This window comes from Scomber scombrus, chromosome 8 (assembly GCF_963691925.1).
Source record: "Scomber scombrus chromosome 8, fScoSco1.1, whole genome shotgun sequence".
Taxonomy (NCBI): domain Eukaryota; kingdom Metazoa; phylum Chordata; class Actinopteri; order Scombriformes; family Scombridae; genus Scomber; species Scomber scombrus.
Window position 1 is genome coordinate 28,898,228 of NC_084977.1, and position 24,257 is coordinate 28,922,484.

The window sequence follows — 24,257 nt, forward strand, 5'->3', positions numbered from 1 at the left end:
AACCATAGTAATAATATTAGGATGCATGATGTACTTTGCAGTGTCCTGATGAAAAAGCGTGCTTCCTTTTTCTTTACCTTCATCTTAGTCATTATTGTATTTTAACAGCACCTCATTATCCTTTATCATTTATATAACAGTCGTGCTGGCAGTAGTAGGATTAAGCTGATGTCATTTAACTAGAATAATGAGTATATTAACATTTCTTTTGCAGAACAATAGCGCAATATTGGGTTTTTTTACATTTTGCAACAATTTATGTCCATAGTACTTGTTTACCTTGATTTATTATATCAAAAATAATGATTTGCTTAGTGAGAAGTGAAGGATACACTGCTTTATAGCTGTGTGAAGTATATTACATACTATATTGTTATGTTAATAAACAGTTTTTTTAATAGGGAAAAAGGTGGCAACACCAATAGATTATAATATGTCTTAAAAGTCTAAAAGAAACAAGCTGTAATCTGAGTCACATCTTCATTTTCAAGAAAACAAGAATATTAGAGCAATGTGATTTATCCATCGTTTATATTTAGTATATTTATTTCCAGCCTCTTGTGCAGAATCAGGTTGAATTGAACAATGATGCTTGATCAGAGTTTTAATGTTTTTTTGTATTTTTCTGTGGTTCAGGAGGTAGAGCAGTCGTCCACTTATCTTCCATTCCCGGCTTCTCCTGTCTGAATGTCGATGTGTCCTTAGGCACAAAGATACTTAACCCCAAATTGGTCCCAACGGCTGTGCCAACGGTGTATGAATGGGAGAGTGAATGTTAGTATGCCACTGATGAGCAGGTTGGCACTCAGTGTATGAATGTGTGTGTGTGAATGGGTGAATGTGACACGTTGTGTAAAAGTGCTAGAAGACTAGAATAGCACAACATAAGTACTGTACAGTCAATTTACCATGTATTTCTCTTTTAGGTAACTGAAAACAGCAACCCATGTATTGGTGCTGATAACTCACTCACTCACTCACTCACTCATTATCTCTTTAAAAACACTTAACAAAATCTGATCAGTTGTCCAAAAGCCGTAAACACAAACACTGTCTAGGTCTGACGTACACTGTGATGGTTTTTAGAATCTCCTCCAAGATCAGCGAGTCCTGAAACTCAAATGAAATTAATTGTTTTTCAGTGATGACCCTCGGGCCACTCCTCATCTTCCCTTCAACTCAATCTTTCTCCTGAACTGGTTACAGCCAGTTATGTGTTAGGGGATGAATTTAGATGTGGTAGATTATGTAAGTGTAGTTTTTGGTGATGATGCAATAGTAGTAAAAGTGTGTGTTTTTACAGTTTTTCTCTTGTAATTTTGACTTTCAGTGTACATAAATGGTATGTCCACTATGTTGTCCTATAATCCTTTTCTCTCAGCATGATAAGTATCTATTTATTAATTCAGCATGGATTCATCTTGAACCAAAAGCAACTCCTCAACATCCAACTTATACTCCACACTTGTATCATACTTATTACAGCTGTATGTGTGAAACCTGTCGTTGGTCTGGCTTTGTAATAATACAGCAGCACCACCTTGTGCCTGATATAAGTCATTGTACACTCAAAGTAAATCCATGAGAACTGATACAGTATTTCTACGAACTGAAAGGGACACTTGGCTAATTTTCAACCTTATGTCTACAGAATGTACTTGACATATACTGTATGAACATATACAGTATCTGTTTACTCTGTTCATTGGCACAAATCCAGTGTGCAACTGATGAGTTTTTGTAGTTTGACCTCATTCTTCCTTCGTTCTTTATCTGGAAGAATATATAAATGTTTGACTTAGCACTCCCCCTGACTTGTTTTACTCTCAGTGCCTTTTAAAACCTATTTAACCAAGTTATGTCACTTTCATTATGAGTGTCACCCAAATGTGATGCTCATTACGATATATAATAACTGTCAGAATCCTAATCTGCTAAATAAATGCAGTGGAGTATAAGGTACAGTAGCATTGACTTACAATGATAACTAACCCTATATATAACTCTATGCAGGGTGTAGAGGTGCCCCTTTTACATTTTCACCCTTGCCCCATACAGAGTCTCTGTGCAATAGAGTTCAAACACAGCCCACAGCGTGTGGGTTGTGTTTGCATTATCAGGGGGAACTAACATGCCGTATTTAAAATAGTGAGTCATATGGAAACATTTTCTAAAAACAAGAAAAAGGATCAAAAGTCCAACTGAACTTATTTTTTTCTGTGCTACAACATACATATGTTCTCTATAAATCACTTGTCCTGTTGGTCTCCTTTGAGAAAATAATTAGAAACCAAAAGAGAAATTTATATTTTATTGCATTGCATTCATTTAACAGATAACCATTATTTATCAATATATGTAGACAATTATGAATAGTATTACAATGTGACAGTTAAAAACAAACATAACGCTAAAAGGACTAATTGTAATTTCAGTTGGATCCTTGATCAATGCCCTGACAATTACCTCAACTCTTGTCTCTTTTTTTTCAAGCAATGGTCAGTATTACTACCCCTTTCATTATCTGACAAATCAGACTCAAAATAAAACAACAACAACATGATAATAACAAAACAAACCCTTTGAGTGTTGCAGTGCATTTAAGTGATAAATGTCTGCATCTACATGTTAAGTCAGTTTTTTAAATGCTCAAGCTGATTCACCTATTTTATAGCCTACATGTCAGTCTGTGCAAACAGTGTGATAATGTCCTCTGTGGCTGGATGAGCTTTCATCAGCTGATAAAATATCTCAGATCGTGTCAAAGTGATGTCATCAGTGTTGCCCTAGCTTGAGCTTGGACACATGTTTATGAGAGAACGCCTGTATTACAAACTGTGGATGTGGAGTTTACAAATCAAACGAAAGAGTTGCATTTAAGAGCTTGACTCACACTAGCGACAAACATTTAGGACATTTTAGCATATGGTGCTTTAGTTTGATCATTCTGTTATGTAGCTTTGTGCAGCACAGAATCACTGGAAATCTTATTTAACCTTTACTAAACGTGTTTTATTCATCTAAATGTAACCAGTGACTAAGATAACTCAGGCTTTGATTTAGTTTATGAAATTCTTCTATAATCAAGCTCATGCTGCCGAAATATGATGTTCACAACATATAATTTGCACTACACGCATTCATTCTGAGAGACACGCATACTTTTATGAGCCCTTTTTTGTCCTGCAGGAGGATCAATTTAAAGTGCTAAAATCTAATTGTGCAGAATGAGCAGTCATGTCCTACCAATTCTGTGTCTTATGTAAGTGTGCCCGATAGAAGTTGCAACACAGCAGCTGTACAGGAAGTATTGATTGTACCTTGATGATACCATGGATTGTTTATTTTGACAAAGGTCAAATGAACAACTATCGCTGCTGATGCACCTATAGCCAAAAAAAAAAAATAGCAACATCCCCTTAACCAACTGTTGTTCTGTTAGGAACAGAGATTTAAGGAGGCCAAACGCTTTGGAGACAAAGTTCAAGAAGTGTTATCTGTCTCAGTTCATGCCCTCTGCTTCAGTCAGTAATCTGAAATCACTACAGCACAACATTGCTTCATGATGCACTTTGATATAATCAAGGCGTATTTGCCCTGAAGGCGTTAAAGCACTTTACTGGTAACAATGGTGACCTGATATTGCTTTTGTCACATGGTAGCTGAATGCTGAATAAGCAGTCTGTTCGAATACTGAGTTTGATTATTTTGTGTTATTCTTTATCATTTAAATGATGATTACTATATTATTATATCCTTTTAATACTAGTTCTCTGAAAAAGGGATTCAGCTTTTGTCTTGGATTCATCTAAATTCAGCACCAGGACTGGATCTGGTTACTTCTAGCCCAGTGACTATTGATCTCAGAGAAAAGTATGACTGCAGGGCTTATTATCTCTTGATAAGCTCCATTGTGCAAGCCTATACAGTAGCTGATGGGTCAGGAGATAGATTAACAGATGACAAATTCCTAGACAGGACCGTGGGTTTTGGGAGGGGGTGGGGGTCAATGGTTATATTTACTTAACTTGAAAGGAAGGGGCAGTGATTTTTGTGTGTGGGTGGTTGGGTGTGCAGGGTATAAAAGGTGAACTTATTCCTTTCTGATTTCAGTCTGTGAGTGTGTTTCAGTGTTTTCAGTGTTTGAGACAGACAGAGAGTCATCCAAAGGCTTTTAACCATGAAGCACTTAGTGCTGTTGTCGATGCTGTTGGCGTTGGGGTGTGTGCACATCCACGGTGCACCGGTGGAGCAGGATGGCATAGAGCAGGGGTCGTGTACTGATGCCGTAGCGTTGGGTGCTGCAGGTCAGGCTCTCACCAAAATCAACGGGGAGCGCCAGGAGGGCTACATCTTCAGCCTGCGTCGCCTGGCCAACGTCCACATGACAAAACACGTAAGTCTCACCAGTGAACGCCGTTAAGATGCTGAACACACACCAGAGCAGGATAGAGCAAGATATTTATTGTCATAGTGTTGAGCTATCATTTACATGACTACAACACTGAGTTTATTCAATAAATCCACTGTTATAGATCTGTGTGACTTTTTAGAGACGAAAGACATCACATTCATTCTCTTACAATTGAAAAGTTGAGCAATTAAACACAGCCTTGGTCAGTTCATAACACTGACCAAGAAGAACTTAATATGATTGAGGTGTCTGTGTATGACATTATTGCGTGAGTTACGAACTAATGATTTTCATATTTGTGCTACTGTTAAACTACTTTTTAGCCTTTATTGCCAGCGGTGGCCAGCTTTGGTAAAAGTTACACAGGCATACCTCAACTCAGTTATTTGAACTCAGTAATATCAAAGGTCAGCAAACCCAAAATGTCAAATCTAATTGTTTATTGTACTGTAAAACTGCATATTAATGCAAAGCAATAAGAAAAGTAGGTCAAAGTTCAAACATGAAGTAGTGCTGCTAATTGACAGAAAAGTGTTTTTTTTGTAATTACAGATGGGTAGTTCAATAACTTGTTGAAAACAGTCTTTCTGAAAAATATCTGATGTGATGCTTTGTATCTATAGAAGTACTTGCTATTTAAAACAATTATGATCATTTTGCAGTCAAACAGTGGAAGATATTTACAATTAGAATTACAGTAAATTTGACTCAAACACGATTTCCTTATACAATTATTGTCCTTTATCAACGAACTATTCAAAATATTAGTTGTTTAATATGTGTACATGCTGTGTGTTACAGGGAGAGACCGGCTTCGTTTTCTACCTAACCATGGATGTTGTGGAGACAAACTGCAGTGTTCTCAGCAGGAAGAGCTGGAAGGAGTGTGAAGCTCGTGGCGAACATGAAATGCCAGTAAGAAACAGCACACACACACACACACATACACACACACACACACACACACACACACACACACACACTTGCATGATTGCACAACTGCTGGTACATTGTGGTTACCTTTTTTCTATAAAAAAAAAAAAATGCCAATACCTTTCATTGTTAAGTGTTGTCAATTCCTTAGAATTGTAATTTCATTGTTGATAGCTTATCTGATTTATATTTCTGATTTTCTTATACCTACCAAAGTTAACATTTTTACTGGAAATAAAGCATTCTGTAGATTTTAGGGAAGCCGAATAAGAAACGTATGGCCTTAAGTGTCATATTGCAGCTATTTGTTGTGCAGTACCACAGTTAAAATCTAAATATAACTCAGTTTTTGTTTGCATAGTAAAATATTGAATTAGCTTATTCATGATATTTGTCTTTGCAGACATATGGACAGTGCAAAGCTGCTATCTACATGAACAGGGTGCACAGAGTGGTTCGCCTCTACAAGTACAACTGTGTTGTCAGACCAGGTAAAAAGAAATTAGTCTCTCAAATTCCACGGTTCCACATCTTATCATATCATTGTGACTTGTTTGAAATAATGACACATTTCACTTACAAAGTCGCAAAACTTGTGCACATTCAATAACACTTTAATCTCTGTTCAGTTCCTGCAGAAAGAGTGACAGTGGTTTGTCCTGACTGTCCATCTCTTACAAGCTTGGACAACGAGCCGGTTCAGAAGACTGTGGCTAGCACTCTGGAGAAGTTCAACAAGGAAGGCGGTCTGCCCAATTACTTTTCTGTGCTTAAAGTTACCCGTGCTACTTCAGGGGTAAGTTCTACACCTACTCAAAGATATCTAGTGACATACTGTATCTCTCTTATATCTTATATATTGACTCACACACACACACACACATACATATACAGTATATATGTATATGTGTATATATAACGAATTCCACCACATTTTTCCCAAAATAGTCAGCATAGATTCATGTCAGTCATAGATTCTACACATATTAAACACATCAAACCATCCAGAGAAACTCTTAAAAACACTTTTTCACTTCTGAAATCAACTTCTCAGTTGTCCATCCAATATGTTTGCATATACTGCTCCTTCCTCTCAATCCTCACTCACATCTGCCCAATGCTTTCAATCATTTGAGTCCCCCACCCCCCTTGTTTTTCTATTATGCTGTCTAGCTCAATTATTAGCCAGGCTTTGGAGAAAAAAAACCATATTGTTGTGCCTAGTCCTTTGTTAACAGTTTGGTTTCTCTTTGTGTGTATCCAGCACGCTGTCGGTATGTATTACCATGTAGAGTACACCATCCAGGAGACAACCTGCGCCAAGGTCGCAGATGCTGCAAAACCTGATGACTGCCCCCCCATGGCCTGCGAGTTTGCTGTAAGTCCGGACAAACTGAAAAATGTTTCTATTCACCATTTTATATCCAATCCAATGTCCGGTCCAGTGTTTATTTTTTAAATTTCAGGAAGTTTTTAAATGTTAAGAATGCTTCAAATATCTCAATAATGTGATCCATCACATTTATTATGTTTGGCTTTTACTCCTAAAGAAGCTTTTAAGAAAAAAGTATACAATTACTTACTATTCAGCTCACAGCTCTGATCCAGTATGTTTTAGGTTGATATCAATGTGCAAGTTTATAATAGCAAAATATTACTGTAAATGCAGATTAACTATTAAACTCTGCAACAGGCCACAATCATTCATCCAATTTTCTTTTTCCCCTCTGCAGCACAGAGGCTTCTGTAAGGGCTCCAAATACGGAACTCCAACGGGCGAGGACGTGATCAGTGTCGACTGTGAGATCTATGAGCCTGAGGTAAAGCTCCGCGAGCCACGAAAAAACACTTAAAACCTTGACTTATTTCATTTCACATTTCTGAATGTCCTTCTAAATCAAATGTCTTGATCTGGTAACATCCTGAAACTGGGAAGAAGAAGAAAAGTGAGATAGCAACTGAAAGATTTTTGATTTCTTCAAAGCCACCGTTTCCAATGTGAAGACTAAATTTAACAGTATTTAAACTGTTTTTGTTTTTTTTAACGATAATGATCAATAATTTTAACTTCCTCTTTGCTTCTGCAAATTTGACTGATAATTCTCATTTATTATAACTTGGAACTTTTTCTAGATTTGGACATCATTTATATCAGTTATGACAACAATTTATTGCTGATATCTTGGAACATGGTGGCATTGCTAAAATGGTTCAAGTAACTTATGTCAACAGTTTGAAGAAGCTGGGGGTTTGTTGAGACTTGTATCATAATCTGACTGCTCATGTTTCTGGCCCACTGGACTTCTCTTTAGCGATTACTAGAACTAAACCAAAATACAGCAATAAGTGCCCAGTTAAATAAACCAGATATGTCCTATAAGAATTAACATGGACCCAAAGTTTTAAAAACAGCTCCATATTTGTCTTATGCAGTTCATGATATATGATAATTTTAATGTACCATGGATGTTCAGCAGTCACTGATTTTATCAATGTGTGTTCTCCAGGCTGCTGACAGAGAGAAGAAACATCACCTTCTGGGTGGAGAGACTGACCACAGCCACACCGACTCAACAGCACATGGCGCTGAACACGACCAAGCACACGCTGCCGATGACACACACACACACGACCATGTCCACGACCACACCAAGAGCCACGCTCAACATGATCAAACCCACACACACGCTGACACCAGCGACCACCACCACTCACACGACCATGGAGTGGGCAGCTCCCACAAGCACGCTCACGACCACTCCCACGATCACGGCCACGGCCATGACCACGCGCACGCTCACCATGCCAAGGCACATGACCACAGCGCCGACACACCCAACCATCACCATGACTACAAGCACGCAGATGGCACACACACCCATGATCACGACCACGAGCTTGCTCTGGACCACGACCACAAGCACGTTCACTTGCACGAACATGAGCACCACCACCATCACCATGACCACGAGCATGAAGCCACAGCCCACGACCACCCAGAGGGCATGGTGAGGGTACTGCCTGCCCTGGGCCAGCCTGTGACCATGCCTTCCTTCCCTGACGTGCCTGCAGGTGGCCCTGAGGTTGGAGTCACCCTGCCCCTCAAACCCGACCCCCAGATCCCTGGAGAGACAGAACCCACCATTCTGCCCTTCCCCACCACACTCTCAGCTGAGTGCGCCGCCCCGACCGCGGGAGAGGAAAGTCCCCTGCTGGAGAAACTCTTCGCTGAGGACCCCACGTTCAAAGTAGCTGCGTAAAATGGCTCATAGAACATGGAACTGAACTGATCTAAAAAAAAAAAAAAAAAAAAAGGAAACAAATATGCAGACTAAAGTGTAGTGAAGACTGGAAATCTCCATTTAACATTTAACACATTTGCTCCAAACACATTAGCAGACAAAACAATGCACCTCGACCACTTTCCTTTCAACAAATAGCAGTTTGTTGAAAACATAGAACATTTCACCTTTCCTGTCTCTCTTCACTTTTGTTATCTAATAAAAGCAGAGTGCAAAAAAAATCACTCTTACATGAACATCAGCAAGAACCCTGGAGATATAATATTGTCATATTCACTTGGAGGAACCTTCCTGAACAGTAAACATCTTAATATTATTTTACTCAATCACACAATCAAGCCTGGTAAACATGAAAGGTTGTTTTTTAAATTTTCTGTTCATGTGTCATCTGTGCTTGGTTGCACTAAACAATAAAAGATACCACAAACACACAATCTATGCTTTTTTTCTTTTATTGACCAATACTTGATTAAAGAAATTTGTTTAGGGGCACTTTAGAGCATCACCAGTCTTGGCCATGTCCCAGCAATGATTCCATCTATGTTTCTCCCAGTGTTTCCCATCACTACTATCGGTTGTGAAATAAACTTTACACGCCTTGAAAAATGACACTTGGTTACATGACATGAAGCAGATGGATTGTCTAAAGTAAAACACAATCCTCAGACGAGTGGCTATACCAATAATATGGCGACAGTGTGCAGTATACCAAAATAGCACATATCAAAATACCTTCTTCTGCATGTAAACCAGGTGATAACAGTTATATTCTTCACACATATACACACACATATAGATACAGTATATATGTTTTGTACCTAAGTCTGCTCTGTGGTTACACACTAAGCTGCATTCTTTCTTTGTGTTGTGATAAACGCTCCAGACAAGTCATGAATACCGTAAATTGTTTGGAAATACAAAATTACAGTACAGTTAAGAAACAATAGGATACAGCCGGTGTAAAACAAAAAAAAGTACAAAAAATAAAATTCACTTATATTTGTAACTGGATGATAGACAAGTTTTCTTGATCCAAAATGGAACCAAATCTGCATTAAGGTACACTAAGCGAGACATTAGGCTTTCTGGAAAATATTAACTCGAGGATGAACTGGCCAAATAATTCAAGAGAATCAGAGTCCCGACCACTGAGTGTAGCCATTTAAATTGTTTGGTTTGACATGTATCTTGGTCAACTTTTCTTCTTTTTTTTTTCCAGTTGCACAATATGTTTGAGAATAATGTCAATAAGCTGCCATGGACCGGCGACCTGTCCAGGATGTACCCAATGACATGTAGCCCAATGATAACTGGGATTGGCTCCAGCCCCCCTGTGAACCTCTAGAGAGGATAAGCAGTTTGGAAAATGAATGAATGAATAAGGCTAAGTCTACAAGGTTTTATCAAGCATTACATGAAATAGTGTAGAGAGCCAACTGAACTGTTTGGTAATACTTGGGTAACCTTCATGATTAAAAGAAACCCACACTGAATGAGTGTGGGCAACGGGAAATGAACTGGGACCATCTACCCCAACCCACGAGCTTTTGTGGAATTTGCTACTGAGAGGCAACAATAATTATTTGAGAGACGTTTTTTGGGGTTTGAGACAGAGATTACTGCAAGGGTAACTTTTTCCCATTCTTTATTCTTCTCCAGACCTCGTAGTCCACTACTAGCGCTACTAAAAATGTTCTTCCGTTCTTCTATTTCTGACAACAGGGCGTTAGTCTTGGCGCTCGTGCAGTTCTTCTTTTTGGTTTTAGGTGCCATTTTTATGAATCGTGCTCGTCTACAACTCGCTTGAGGTTGTCAATTATGCAAATGTACCATTCTCTTGAACGCATGTTCATTTAGAACAGGTGGGATTCATCATGTTTACACAGTTCCTTTACGAGTGTTTGGTGAATCCGATGTGGCACACTCGTAATGGTCCACCCCACAAAAAAATATTTTACTCAATCAAACAATCAAGCCTGGCAAACAGGAAAGTTTATTGCACTAATTCATAAATTATGTTACAAACACCCGTCCTGTGCTTTTTTTCTATTGACCAAGAAAAAGGCAATTATTTTTGTCTTACAACCCTGAAAAAACACTTTCAAACATTTTCAATTGATTCAAGAAATGTGGTTGGTTGGTTTCCTTGCAACAGTGTAAAGTACAGCTGAGAGACAAAAAATATAAGATAATCAGAGTCATGACCACTGAGTATATCAATTTAAATTGATTGGTTTGTCACGTGTCTGTGTCAACTTCAATTGCACAATAGGTTTGAGAATAATGTCAATAAGGCCAAGCTTAGAAGGGTTTAGTAAGTATTACAGAAAATAGTGTGGACTAATGGGGTCAGTGAATTATGAAATAGGATTGCAAAAAGCACTACACAAAAAATAAAGAAAATGGGCATGGCGTACATAAATAGATGTGTGTTGGGTGAGTAATGCAGAGTCATTGCAATCCAAATAGTACATGTCATTTTAGCATTTGCTTGCTTGACTTTGTACCCTCCAGTAGTTGGATGAGAGTCGACCAAACTGTTTGGGTAACCTTCATGATTAAAAGTAACCAACATTGTATGAGTATGGGCAACAGGAAATGAACTGGGACCATTTCCAACCCACGAGGTTTTGGAGAATTTGCAACAATAATTATTTGCATGACTGACATGTAAGCAGCGGGCAGTTGTTTTAATCAAATGAAAGCAGCGTTCAAGTCTAAATTTTCAAATACCAGATACAACAACAGCGGTACTAGAACTGTTTAAACTACACTCATCCACTCGTGTCTGACTACAAAATAATTCCCAATGAAGAAAAATGTTGTAATTTCCAGTTAAGGGTGAAATATGAGCCAAGGGAAAACTGAAAATGAAGCCTTCAACAGTGTTACTTGTATAGAGGTAAGATCATTTTGATGATGCAGTTTGGTGGTTAACTGCATTATAAATGGACAATAGCATAAAACAAACATTGATTAGAGTTTGTTTTACCCTTTTAAAGGCAAAGCACAAAAATAATACCTTTTAGATGAAAATGTGATTAAGAACAAGCTGTCAAGTTAACACACTAAAAGAGTGTTTGGTGCTACAGACCAGCATTTGGAGGAACCATCCTTAACAGTAAAGGATGGCTGCTGGTCTGTAAGGACAAATAGCTTAATGGTGGCTAATGTTAGCTAATATTAGCAACATTACTTACTGTGTGACTGATATTACTGATATTCCATCTCCCTGCAATTGTGACTTATGTCAACAGTTTGAAAAAGTATGTAAATATCAAAATAGCAACAAAAACATCCCATCCATCCAAATTGATTTGTTGCCTTAATGTAGCTGAATACACAGCTTTTATTTGTCTCTATATCATAGTTATCTGTTTGCATTTGTCAGCCTTAAATGGTTTCTGTGTCCTGGGGGATAAAGTAATTCAGCAGGCTTTGGGAGGAGAGGAATAAAAATGAGTTATCTCATGCGAAACACTGACGTGGGGATGGATCAAGTACGCAGGTCATGTGACTTTATGTCGGCATTCCAAAATCTACTCATCAATTTTATCAAAATCCAAAATGGCAGCATATGCCAAGACACTGGCCGTGTAGTAGACTGTCTTTTCATATTTATCATATTTTGGAGGGATCTTGTTTTCGAAAAAATTTCTTGTTCACAACGATGCAGACAGTTGTTTAAAACAGGGTTAAATTATTCACAGATATACTGATGTTTCTAGGCCTATACTATACAAATAATCAAAAGTATAAAGGTGTTAAATATGTATTACTCTTTTTTTATTTTCTGTCAACAGTTTCAGAAAGAGTAAATCACCAATTAACTGGTCCCAAGTTGGAAATGTGTCCTCAAAAGTAAACTGTGACAGACCACACACACACACACACACACACACACACACACACACACACACACACACACACACATACACACACACACATGAGTTTGTTTTTCACTTTAAAAAAAAAAAGTTGTAATGTTGAAAAAACTACTTATTTATCAAATGTATTAAAAGTTTGCAAAAGAGCAAAATCCTAAATGGGCAATGTATCTCAGGAGATACAGAGTATAAACTGAAAAATATATGTCATATATTTCACTTGCCTATTTAAGGGATAATTAGGTTAACTTTCTGCATTTGTCATTCGTAATCAGTCTTACCAATAAAGGCAGGCAGTTAAGTCCATTAGTACAAACAAAGCAGGTTATAGGTATTGTTTTAAAATGTGTGTCTGGAAGATATTGAACATATAGACAAACAGCAGATAAGTGGAGCAGCTAGTGATTTTTCTATGTTCTGATCTTTTTTCCCCATTGTCACTCTGACTACAACTCTCATCATCTGCTGAGAAACAAGCTATCAACTTTTCAGGTATTTTATTGTCAAAACAAAGGTTTGCAATGAAATATTCATTCAAACAGGGCTCTGGAAAATCAAAATGATTATATTCTCACGTTCAATAAATGTACTTTGCTGAATGAGCTTTCCTTTGATTGGTTAATATCCCCTGCACCCCAGTGCACTATGACCCTGCAATCAGTCTGAGCCAGCCATTGGCCTGCAGAGCAGCAGATAGCATCTGTTTGCTCATCTTTTGGAGAGAGGGGAAAGTTCAGCATCAGCCTCACATGAATCTGTCTTGAAAAACTAGGATTACATGTCTTGCAGCAGACAAATTTACAGAAAGGGGCGTCTGTCAAAATAGGTGTTAGTCATTTGTTTTTGTTTTTATTGTGACCTCTGTGTTTGTTTGTCTGTGTGTGTGTGTGTGTGTGTGTTGTTTGTGTTTGATGATGAGCGTGTATCTTCTGGTCCTGTGTCTGGCTGTGCTGCAGCAGGGGGGCAGAGCCAGACCAGAACCTCCAGGCTGCACAAGCCCTGAGGCGGTGAGGGTGGCAGAAGAGGCTCTGGAGCAGATCAACCAGGACGGGACACATGGATACATCCTGAGCCTCAATAGACTTTATGACCTCTCACACACTCCTGAACAGGTGAGGGCAAACACTCCCACACACACACCACACGCACGCACATGCACAAAACACAAATTCTTGCCATTTTTAAAGGTGAGGAAAGAGTGGATGCAAAAGAATAGAAAAATAGAAAAGAAAAAAGAAGTGTGCATTTGTGCGTGTGTGTGTGTGTGTGTGTGTGTGTGTGTGTGTGTGTGTGTGTGTGTGTGTGTGTGTGTGTGTGTGTGTGTGTGTGTGTGTGTGTGTGTGTGTGTGTGTGTGCATGCATGCGTGTGTGTGTGTGTGTGTGTGTGTGTGTGTGTGTGTGTGTGCAGGAGAAAGGTGGGATGCTCTACAAACTGACCATTGATGTCATGGAGACCAAATGCCACATTACCAGCAGGAAACCATGGAAACAGTGTGAAGTCAGAGATATCAGTGATGTTCCAGTAAGTACTACATGTTGATTTATCTTCACTTTTCAGCTTCAAGAGTATTTATGAGTTGGTTAACAGTATGGTTATATGTGTATGTGTCTACACCTACAGTATGTCTGTGTGTTTGTTTCTGTTAGGTGTATGGCGAGTGTGAGGTATCTGTCCACGTTGGCACTGAAATCAAACTTCAGAGCTACTCCTGTGCAGTCCGTGAAGGTAGAACAATGGCTCATTTAAACATCATTTGTGCACTTTCCATTTATATGATAACACAAAAAAACATATAAAAGGTCCCTGTGATATGAAGTGTTGCAAGTCTATTTGGGTAGCCTTTTGATTCTGTAAATGTTAGTGAGGTGTGAAATTTAAAAAAAGAATAGTGTGTGCTCTGTCCTTAAATGCCTCCCTGAAGCAAATAATATATATAATATATCATTCCTGAGTGATTTTACAGAAAATCTTACTGACAAAATAGGCTATTATGTTTTATTTCATTCAATTTGGCCTAGTGAAGGAAACACATCTGGGTAAAGTAAATGATCACAGAGACGATTGGGGTGCTGGAGGGGATCTGATTGTCCATATTGCACTATGTGTCACAGTACAAGAAGAGAGTTTTTATTTTTTAGCTGGATTATGATCTATTCACCTTTGACCCCTCTGATCCTTGGGTTTAGTTCCTGCCACTGCAGTGGTGGGTGTGTGCCCGGACTGTCCCACAGCTGATAACCTGAATGAGCCCGTCATCAAGGAGACAGCAAACCTCTCCCTGCAGAGGTTCAATGAGGAGAGCCGCCTGGTCAACTACTTCTCTCTGGAGAACATTACTAAAGCCAGTTCACAGGTAGATACATAGATGAATAGAGTGAGTAAAGCAATTAAACGAGTATGTGGGTAAACAACTGAGCAGTGGTGACTGAGAAAAGATTTTGCTTCTTGAAACCTTCTTGAAAATCATTTTTTTAAACATTTGCTTTTCATTCCCTCAAGAAAGAGGCGTTGTTTTCCAAAGTTAAAACCAAATCATCCACATTTGAAAGCATCCAGTTGCAGCCTGTAGCAGTGTCCTTTTCTTTTTAAGTCCACATCTCAAGACTGAGTAGAATAGTCAAGAGGACATAACATGCATTTTTATTCTGGGGCTCAACTCGAATATCTTTGCATGATCTAGAGTTCAAAACGTTTTAATCCTCTGCTGGGTCTTTATGCAGCCTCTTCTACTCTGAGTAGCCCCGTTTTGCATTTTTCATTTGCAATCAGTGTGTCCAGTAGATATAAGCGGCTAACTGCATTTGTGCAAAAAAAAAAGAAAGAAAGTATATTTCTTTAAAATATGTGTCTGGAAGATACTGGACATGTGGGCAAACAGGTTTAATCTTTTTTTCCCCCATAGTGACTCACTGAAAATCTGTCCAATCTGACTACATTTCTCAACCTCTGCCGAGAAGCAAGCAACACACCTTTTACTTTATTTGATCCTCGAAACAGGTTTACAATGAGATAATCCTGGAATGTGTTGCCACGTTCTCAAAATGATGATACTCCCACATTGAACTGATTAAGTCATATGTACTTTGCTGGATGACTTTGTCTTTTATTGGTTAGTATCCCCAGTACCACCCTTAACCAAATTATTTTTAAATTCTTAACTTTAGCAGATTGTATGTAGCTGTGTTGTGTCGTTATAACATTTGTGTGCCTGTATTTCGGTATATGCATGTGTGTGTCTCTTTGTGCTTTGTCAGTGGGTTGTGGGTCCATCCTACATTGTGGAGTTCACCATCGTGGAGACTGTCTGTTCAAAGAAAACAGAAGCCAGTGAACTGAGCAGCTGCCCACCTATGGACTGTCAGTTTGCTGTAAGTATAACACACTTAAATCTGTAAATGTATGAGAGGGTTTTAATGCATGATTTACTGCATGATACATACAATAAGACTTACAGTAACTACAAGCTCTTCAAGTAGGGTATTTTACAGTCTAAGACCGAGCAAGTGGGGAACACAGTAATTAGTTTGTAGGCAACACCAATTTACGATGGGATTGTCTAATGTTTCATGAATTTGAAACACAACAAAATCATATAAAATTTGACGTATTGTCAATTGAAGAGAGGCAGCAGCATCTCGGCTGATAAAGAAAGCCAGCTCTGTTCTGGGATGCCCCCTCGACCTGGTGGAAGTGGTGGGAGAGAGGAGAATGATGGCCAAGCTGTCATCTCTAATGAACGATGACTCCCACCCCATATGGGACACTTTGACCACACTGGAGAGCTCCTTCAGCAACAGACTCCTTCACCCAAAGTGTGAGAAGGAGCGATATCGCAGGTCCTTCCTCGCTGCAGCTGTCAGACTGTACAATCAGCAATGCTACCAGTACTAATAAAGGAATGTCTTATCTTATCTTAAAGGATGTTAAGAGTTATGTTTTCAGTTGTGGTGGTCCCTGCTTGTGCGCCCTTTCTGAACTCTGTCCAGATGTTGCAATACAGCCAGATTTTGATTTTTTTCTGTCTCTCACTCAAAACAACAACATGCCTCCAAGTGTTCAATGCAGATTCAACCATTCTTGATTTCTCATCTCTCAGCATCGAGGCTTCTGTGTGGGCTCACACATGGCTCACGAAGACCAGTTTGAAATAAGACTCCCTGTCGGAAAGAAGGACAGTTCATTTCAGTATCATAATCCTGTGGAGGTGAAGTGTGAGATCTACGAGCCTCAGGTAACCGCTTCAGCTGCAGTGCTGCTCCACATTGCACCAGTTAATATAATCTGACATTTAAATGGGTAAAAACATAAAATGAGTTCTTCTACTCTATCTATTATTCTATTAAATATATCTCTGAGAAACTGAGCCTTTTAGAGCATTTCTTCAAAGCTCCAGTAATGAATGTATATTATTTTAACACTGTGTCAAATGAGATGCATGATGTGAAAATGGTGCTTTTAGTGATGAACACAGAGAGAAATACCATCCAATTCCACATCTTTACAGAGCTTCTTTGTCTCTCAGCGCTGATTGTTTTGGTTTAATGGTTCAGTCTCTCTGATCTCATCAATGTATTCCTTTAAAGCTTCTGAAGATTAACAGAAGCTGGAATAGTTAATCACACAGTTTCCTTCTCTTTACTCCTTCTCTGCAGGCTGCTGCTGCAGAGGAGCAGGCCCATGCAAAGGCAGGCAGCAAGCACACTGAGCATCAACACTTCAACCACACACACCTACACCCACATGAGCACACGCACTCAACCACACCCACCTCAGACCACGCTGGATCCAAGCCCAGCGTCTCCTTAGGGACTGTGGTGCTTCGGGCCGCTCCTCGTAGATCTGCCCCAGCAGCCGGCTCCTGCCCCGGACCTCGCAGACACAATCTGGGTGTAGACAGACTCCGGCTCTGATTGGATGGACCAAGACCATTTATCTTTAATTCATTAGGTGCTCCAAAACATCTTTCCTGCATGTTTGAACAAGTTATGAAAGACAAGAAATTGTGATCTTGAAGTAAAATGTGTGATAACCTTAATAATCCTTGTAAATAATCAGATTAAAGTTATTGTTTGAAAACTTTTACACTAATGATCTTGATGTTGTATTATTTCCTTCCTTAGAATGGATTAAGAGGGAGTTAATTTATAGATTGAATCTTTTATTAGTAGAAGTAGGTTCAGACATGGCATTAAAAAAAGACTAATCCTTTCCACATTAAACTACAAGTTAAGAGTGCAATAAAAGCTAATTAGCCCTACATGTTTTAAGAATTACATCAATAGAAACAATATTGGTTTATGTTTCAAGGGAAGTTAATGAACAAATATGCTTCAGTGTTTCATTACTGTTTTATTTTAGATCACATCCCTTATTTAAAGCTGATCATTTTCATATCGTCCATTTTTGTTTAAAGACCATTTATGTCAGCCTTTGCATTATCAGTCACCTTAAAGTATTGTTAAAATGAAGCTGGACACACAAGTTTTTGCATGATTTTTTAATATTCTCCAAACTCAGACGGATACTTTAAGCTATCAAATTATGACAGAAGTAATATGTGTTGAGCAGTGGGTCTCAAACTGTTCATATCAAGAACCCCTAAACTGACACAAAATAAACTGCAGACCCTCATCTGATGAGATTTTGATTTTAATCCAGAAAGGAAACACATGACCAAAATATCACTGAGTTATTTATGGATGAAATTACAGTGAAAATAAGTGATTCACCTTTCTGCTGGGGACCCCTGGAACCTCCTCAAGGACCCAATTTGAGATCCACTGGTGAAGAGTTCACAGAAAATGTTTATCTAGGTTTTTTTCTACATTTGATTTAATTTCACAGCCAAAACATTATTGCTTATATTGCTAAATTTGTTTCAGATTTAGTTTTGCATATTTAAGTTTAAACCTGCAGCACTTTCATTCAGCTTTATTTGTCAGCAGCAGGTTTTGCAGGTCCCTCACAATATAAATGGCAAAATGTCCAATAATTTTGCTTCAGTGTCATTCATTTGAAATGAAGACAGGACCAGTTTCACTCTTAGTCACAATGTTATGGCTCCGCCCTACAGAGGATGGACAGTCCATATCCACTCTTATGCAGAATCATTTTGATGATTTGACTGATTAAACATATCAGCAAGACTATCTTCCCTAAGTGTTGGTAATATTCATCCTGTAACCTAAACTGGTTTCTATTTTAGTGCCAGCACACAGCTGAGGTTGCTAATACAGATCAAATGACACACACACACACACACACACACACATAGTGATATTCTGGTACTAGCTTTGCTTTGAAACTAGCTTTAATCATATTATATTAATTATAATTTTCTCAATAACTCTAAATTAATTTGTATCTCCTTATGAACCACCTAGTGCACCTTAGATAATGCTGATAGAACAAAAATAACTATAAAAGCTGGTCTAACTTTAGTCGAACATTACAGCTACACTAATGAATGAGTCTGACTCTTATATTACAATTGTATCATCAATTAAAGAATGAGCAATTAAAAGAACCTTCTCCGCTCTGAAATCACATTTTCAGTCTTGCTTACGTTGGAAAAAAATCCTCCCAAAAAAAACAAAAAAAAAACAGACAGAAGCTCAGCTAAGATGTAATTAAGCCGATTAAGTTTACTTTTAGTCTTTCCATATGGTTTAATAATGCCTCACAGCGGGCGATTAATCAGCTCTATCATCATTTAAATGGGCTGTTTTTGTATAGTTAACATGTTATTAGATGAATAGACCATCATATGACGCAGTGACGAATTCATCCTCTTTCAGTTTCAATCTTTCACAGAGGTAGCTTCTACATGAAGTCACCATAGTCACCCACCAGTCCCAAGGACAGCTCGCCGTGATCGTATAGTGGTTAGTACTCTGCGTTGTGGCCGCAGCAACCCCGGTTCGAATCCGGGTCACGGCAGCTTTTTGAGGCTCACCGTTGCTCGCGCACAGTGTTTACAGTTCATTTAAGGCTTTGAAGAAGGAGTTGCTACCTGATAATCACAACAGAGCATTAGAGCAGGTTGTCACAAACTGATTAAATATCCTACAGTAGCATCATCCAAGTGAACAAGGCAACTTTTTTCTTACTTTTGCTCCAATAGGGAAACAGTGTGTATATTATATTGCACCACATATAGTGCATCTACAGTCACCAGCCTCTTTATTAGCTACACCTGTGCAATCTAATTCAATCCAATACAACAACTCTGATATAAATTCTACTTTTTTCAAGTTTATGCATTTTGAGTTTTTGCTGACATTGTCAAAAAGCTGTTGTTTATTATTGAGGTCCTACTAAGTAGCGGTGGTGCATTAGGGTGTATTATATTGACTGGTGTTCCTAATATTTTTTCCCTCTCATGTATGTTACTGGAGTGGGCAAAATATTAGGAACACCATTCAACATAACGCACCTGCAACCTCAATAATAAAGAATTATCACCTTCATGACAATGTTAACTAAATCTGAAACTGTCTAAGCTTCATAAATGTAGAATTTATAGCAGAGCTGTTATGTTGTATTGGATTGGATCAGATTACACAGGTGTGCTTAATATTACTACTACTACTACGACGACTACTACTACTATTAATAATAATAATAATAATAATACAATTAGCACATAAAATCCGAGGCAGACTACCTAACAATATATCGTATATTGGCCTATAGATGTTTGCAAGTTTTGCAACACATTCATATTAATACACATGAAAGAAACAAGTCTGCAAAGTAGTATTGTAACATTTGTGTAACTTCTGAAAATGCTTTTTCGTCAATGATTTGTATACTCTACTTTCAAGACTTCCATCACTAAAGAATGGTCTGAATGTGGTGATTAAAAGCAACAAAAACACACATGAAAGATAGAAATAGATCAGTTATCGGTTTTGAAAATTATTGTTATTATAACATAAAAGATTCAAAAGTTAGAGTCTAGATTATGGTTAAAAAAAAGGGGGGGGGGAAGTATTATTGCATGGTTGACACCTTCATGTTTTAGTCAGACAATAACAGCAAAACATTTCAGATATTCAGACTCTACAAAATATTGAGCTGGAATTATTATGTGTGGATCCGTTTTTATTTGTGTGTCTCATCTGATCGAAACCTGTAAAGACTTTTATTCGTGACCATTATAGCAGACTGAGAATTCATCACACCTTTTGCCCTTGATAGGTTTACTGCAGCGTGTTGGGCACCGGATTGAGTCGAGACACCCGCAACAGAGGAGCACCGCTGTGATTTGTGGCGACAGTTTCATATGCCTGTTAAGACCGAAGGTAGACTGTGAGAGAATATGAAACAGTCGAGGAGAAGAACAAACCTACTAGATGTCAGAATGGGACGCTGGCTGAATACAAATTCATTGTGTTGTTTATAAAAGAGTCTTCTGGTTGCCAAGCAACAAAGTGACTTTATTTTACTTTTTTTTTTTAACTTTTTCACATCACAGAAGGATCCAAGTGAAAGTAAATATAGCAGCTAACTTTATACTTCTGTATACTTATTTTTCTTTTACATGTTAGACTGAATTCATGATATGGCAAGTACTTAAAAAATAAGACTTTGTGTATCACTATTCATCATCAACTTTAAATTATGTTTACTGGAATCAATTAAGATAAGATATTCCTTTATTAGTCCCACAATGGAGAAATTTGCATTGTCACAGCAGCAAGTGGACAGTAATAGAATATAAGAGCAGCAATAAGAAAAAGAATAAAGAACAATAAATACTAAGTACAAAAAAAGCCTATAAGAACAATAATAGTAAGAAATATGTAGTAAAATAGTTGTGACATTATTTACATTATTTAGATTTACAACAGTAATATTGGTATTGGGTGGTAATAAACCAGATATTCTTATTGCACAGTAAAGTGAAATAAAAATATATGTATATTATATGAATATTGCACACAATTGAAATTATTATTGTAAATGTTATTATAAAAGCTGTAACTTTCACTTTGTGGGGAAAAAAAGGAGCCTGAACATACAGGCCAAGAAAAAGAACAATATATGTGGTTGTGAATTTCTCAATATTGTTAAATTTGAGCTCTTTGTGTTGTAATCAATTCAAATAACATCAAGATGTGAGCATTATTATAGAATGTTCCCTCATTATTACATTGCAGGCAAGGAAACTGCCTCTTCACTCACTTATCTGAGATATTGGATATTTTTAATTCATACAAAATATGAAACTAATATGAAACATACTTTACCTGAATAACTTACAGTGTTGTGCCCAATTCACATAATTAATGTTAGAGGAGCTGACAGTGTTCTGCACTTCATGATGTGTCCACCAGGTGTCACCCTTACTTTGTTTCACTTTACCGACTCCACAACTTGAAGCTCTCTCTATGCAGTGGAGTGTAATGAAATAGCAATGTTTGTTTTGTTTATGCCATGAAGAGCATTAGTCTACCTGTTACATTTGTGATAATGCATCTGTCTGGCGAAAATATGCCAGAAATATATATCACATGACTTCTGATGTAAGAAAATGGAAAAACTTAAAAGTTTTATGTATGAAGGCTGATTCACACCTGTGTTGCATCAAAATCAATCAATGTGCAAAAGAAAGTGATGAATTTACTCATTATCTGAGGTGAGTCTGATGAAACTTGTGGTGAAATGTGTTGTTTTTCACTGTTGCACATGTGAATAAATACATTGGAAATTATAAAAAAGACAAGTTTCTTAATGTGTGACAGCTTATGTTTGTTTTTTTTGCTGTTGTCTAAGTCCTGTTGCTGTCAGGTTCAGAGAAGGAAACTTGCCTCCTTCTGAAGCACAGTAAGTTAAAAAGCAAATAATATCCAACACAAAATGGGCTTTATATATTGTGTTCACTTTCTGATATATCTTTAAGATCATCAGTATGTCATTTTCAGTTGTTCTCAACTCATAGACTAGGACACCAGGACCTAAGAAGGGGTCTTTGTCACACATACACACAATAGTTTTGAAAGTTTTCTTCAAATCTTAAAAAGAAACAATGATAAAATGCTCTTTGGTTAGACTGTACATCTGTGATAGGAGGTCATAAGTAGACTATTTTATTTTAAGGCATCCCATGCCAAAGTGGTAAGGAACCACTGGTTTAAACTGGTTGAAAACAACACAGAGACTGCACTGGTTTTCTCAGATATTGTCACATTTTCAACAAAAATCTATGTTTAAACTAAGAATACTTGGAAAGAAGCAATAGTAAAATACATATATCACTTTATCATGTATTCAAATATAGACTTTATTTTTTCCGTTAGCTCATGACGGCTGTTTCTTTTCTTGAAATGACTGTAGACTGCTCTGTTAGATGGTAAGATGGTAATGTCTGACTTTTAATGTGAATTCTTCCATGTTGTAACTTTTAAACTGTTCAGCAGGTTGATCCATATCTTTGGCATTGTTTTGAGTGATTAAGCTAATTTTCTGATTGATCATACATCTAATCTTTTAAACTGTGCTACAGTCCAGGTCACATGAGTCAGCTGTACCCTCGGCCCTTTTTGTATGATTATTTGACCTACATGTCATTAACAAAGCATTAAAAATAGTTGAAGTAAGTGTTGCAACAACTGAGTTATCTCTTTGAAGTCACTGTGAGACTAATTAAGCTAAAAAACACTAAAACCATGCAGACCATCTTTCACCATCACTTTGTTACCAGATGAAAGCATTCAAATGAATCCTCTTCTCAGCTTTCCGTTTCAACAAACACAATGAAGACTCATTTAACTGCAGTCCAAGTGAGTTCCTTAATTAATGAAAGGTTGAACAAGTCTTGCATGTGCACCGATACAACTCTTTGTTACTTTAGTACTCTTTGTTATTGTATCACAAGCAGATTGTATAAGTGCTTATTTTTAATTGAGTTAATATTCCATGTTGTTACACAGCCTCGGGCAAAATTATAAATGTGTTGTTGTCATTGTTTGTCCCAACGCTCCCTTTCTCGTCTGTCTTCTTCTCTAAAATTCTCTAAGGAGAGCAGATACTCCTCTTGTGGTGTGCCCCACATTCTTTGGAAACTGCCATTATTAATTTAGCTTAAGAGGCCCCTTCAATATGTGTAAGACTGCATGTGTGTGTGTGTGTGTGTGTGTGTGAATTGGTGTGTGCATATGTGTGCATGGGCACGCTCGTTTCTGTGTGTGCTTATAGTTGCTTGAGGCTGTGATAGATGCTGAGGTGAGGGTATCCAAGGTTCAGGGCTTTTGCTGACACTGACTGAAATTAGCAGTGAAAAGAGACACTAAAACATGAGGCTGACATGTCTGGTTTATCAACTGAGAACAGCTTTTCTGAAAAGCTTGTTTGTTGGATATGAATATAGTCTATAGTATAGAGTATGACAATCGTCTCAAGAGGACATTCAAGACATATGGCTGCTTAGCACAAGTCTGCCTGAACTCATGTGAACCAACATGGACCACTGAAGACACAAGGACACTCTTGACCCTACTGGGTGGAAAATAATAAATGAATATAATATCTACGTAATAATCTTAGTTGAAGTACTTTGAGCAACAAAAGCTTGTGCACTCAACCGTCTCAAACAAATTGAAAATATTTCCTGTGTTCCTTTTTTCATAACATTCAACAAATATTGTTTTGTTCACATTTAGTGTTCCTCATAAAAACCCACTGTGTGTATCCTTGAGGAAAAATCTATTTTTTAA

General features: G+C 37.8%; 2 protein-coding genes and 1 non-coding gene across 3 annotated transcripts; all 3 read left to right on the top strand.

Moving 5' to 3' along the window:
• Window positions 1-4,113: 4,113 nt before the first annotated feature.
• Window positions 4,114-9,083, top strand: fetub (fetuin B). The gene is made up of 7 exons (XM_062423792.1): window positions 4,114-4,396; window positions 5,216-5,329; window positions 5,751-5,838; window positions 5,977-6,143; window positions 6,612-6,725; window positions 7,081-7,167; window positions 7,855-9,083. Exons 1-7 carry the CDS (start codon window positions 4,181-4,183, stop codon window positions 8,605-8,607), a joined length of 1,539 nt encoding a protein of 512 aa, XP_062279776.1. The 5' UTR covers window positions 4,114-4,180; the 3' UTR covers window positions 8,608-9,083.
• Window positions 9,084-13,243: 4,160 nt separating this feature from the next.
• si:ch211-284e20.8 (uncharacterized protein LOC563738 homolog) lies at window positions 13,244-17,611 on the top strand. Its single transcript, XM_062424578.1, has 7 exons — window positions 13,244-13,648; window positions 13,945-14,058; window positions 14,184-14,262; window positions 14,724-14,890; window positions 15,792-15,905; window positions 16,634-16,768; window positions 17,190-17,611. Exons 1-7 carry the CDS (start codon window positions 13,448-13,450, stop codon window positions 17,445-17,447), a joined length of 1,068 nt encoding a protein of 355 aa, XP_062280562.1. The 5' UTR covers window positions 13,244-13,447; the 3' UTR covers window positions 17,448-17,611.
• Window positions 17,612-19,404: 1,793 nt separating this feature from the next.
• Window positions 19,405-19,476, top strand: trnah-gug (transfer RNA histidin (anticodon GUG)). Its single transcript has one exon. It is a non-coding gene; the product is annotated as a tRNA-His (tRNA).
• The last annotated feature ends 4,781 nt before the right edge of the window (window positions 19,477-24,257 follow it).

Bases quoted from the DNA above. Each gene is read 5' to 3' on its own strand.
- fetub (XM_062423792.1), top strand. From the start codon at position 4,181: ATGAAGCACTTAGTGCTGTTGTCGATGCTGTTGGCGTTGGGGTGTGTG. The intron at 4,397-5,215 runs GTAAGTCTCACC...TGTGTGTTACAG, and splicing joins ACGTCCACATGACAAAACAC to GGAGAGACCGGCTTCGTTTT. The intron at 7,168-7,854 runs GTAAAGCTCCGC...TGTGTTCTCCAG, and splicing joins GTGAGATCTATGAGCCTGAG to GCTGCTGACAGAGAGAAGAA.
- si:ch211-284e20.8 (XM_062424578.1), top strand. From the start codon at position 13,448: ATGATGAGCGTGTATCTTCTGGTCCTGTGTCTGGCTGTGCTGCAGCAG. The intron at 14,263-14,723 runs GTAGAACAATGG...CCTTGGGTTTAG, and splicing joins CTCCTGTGCAGTCCGTGAAG to TTCCTGCCACTGCAGTGGTG. The intron at 15,906-16,633 runs GTAAGTATAACA...CTCATCTCTCAG, and splicing joins CTATGGACTGTCAGTTTGCT to CATCGAGGCTTCTGTGTGGG.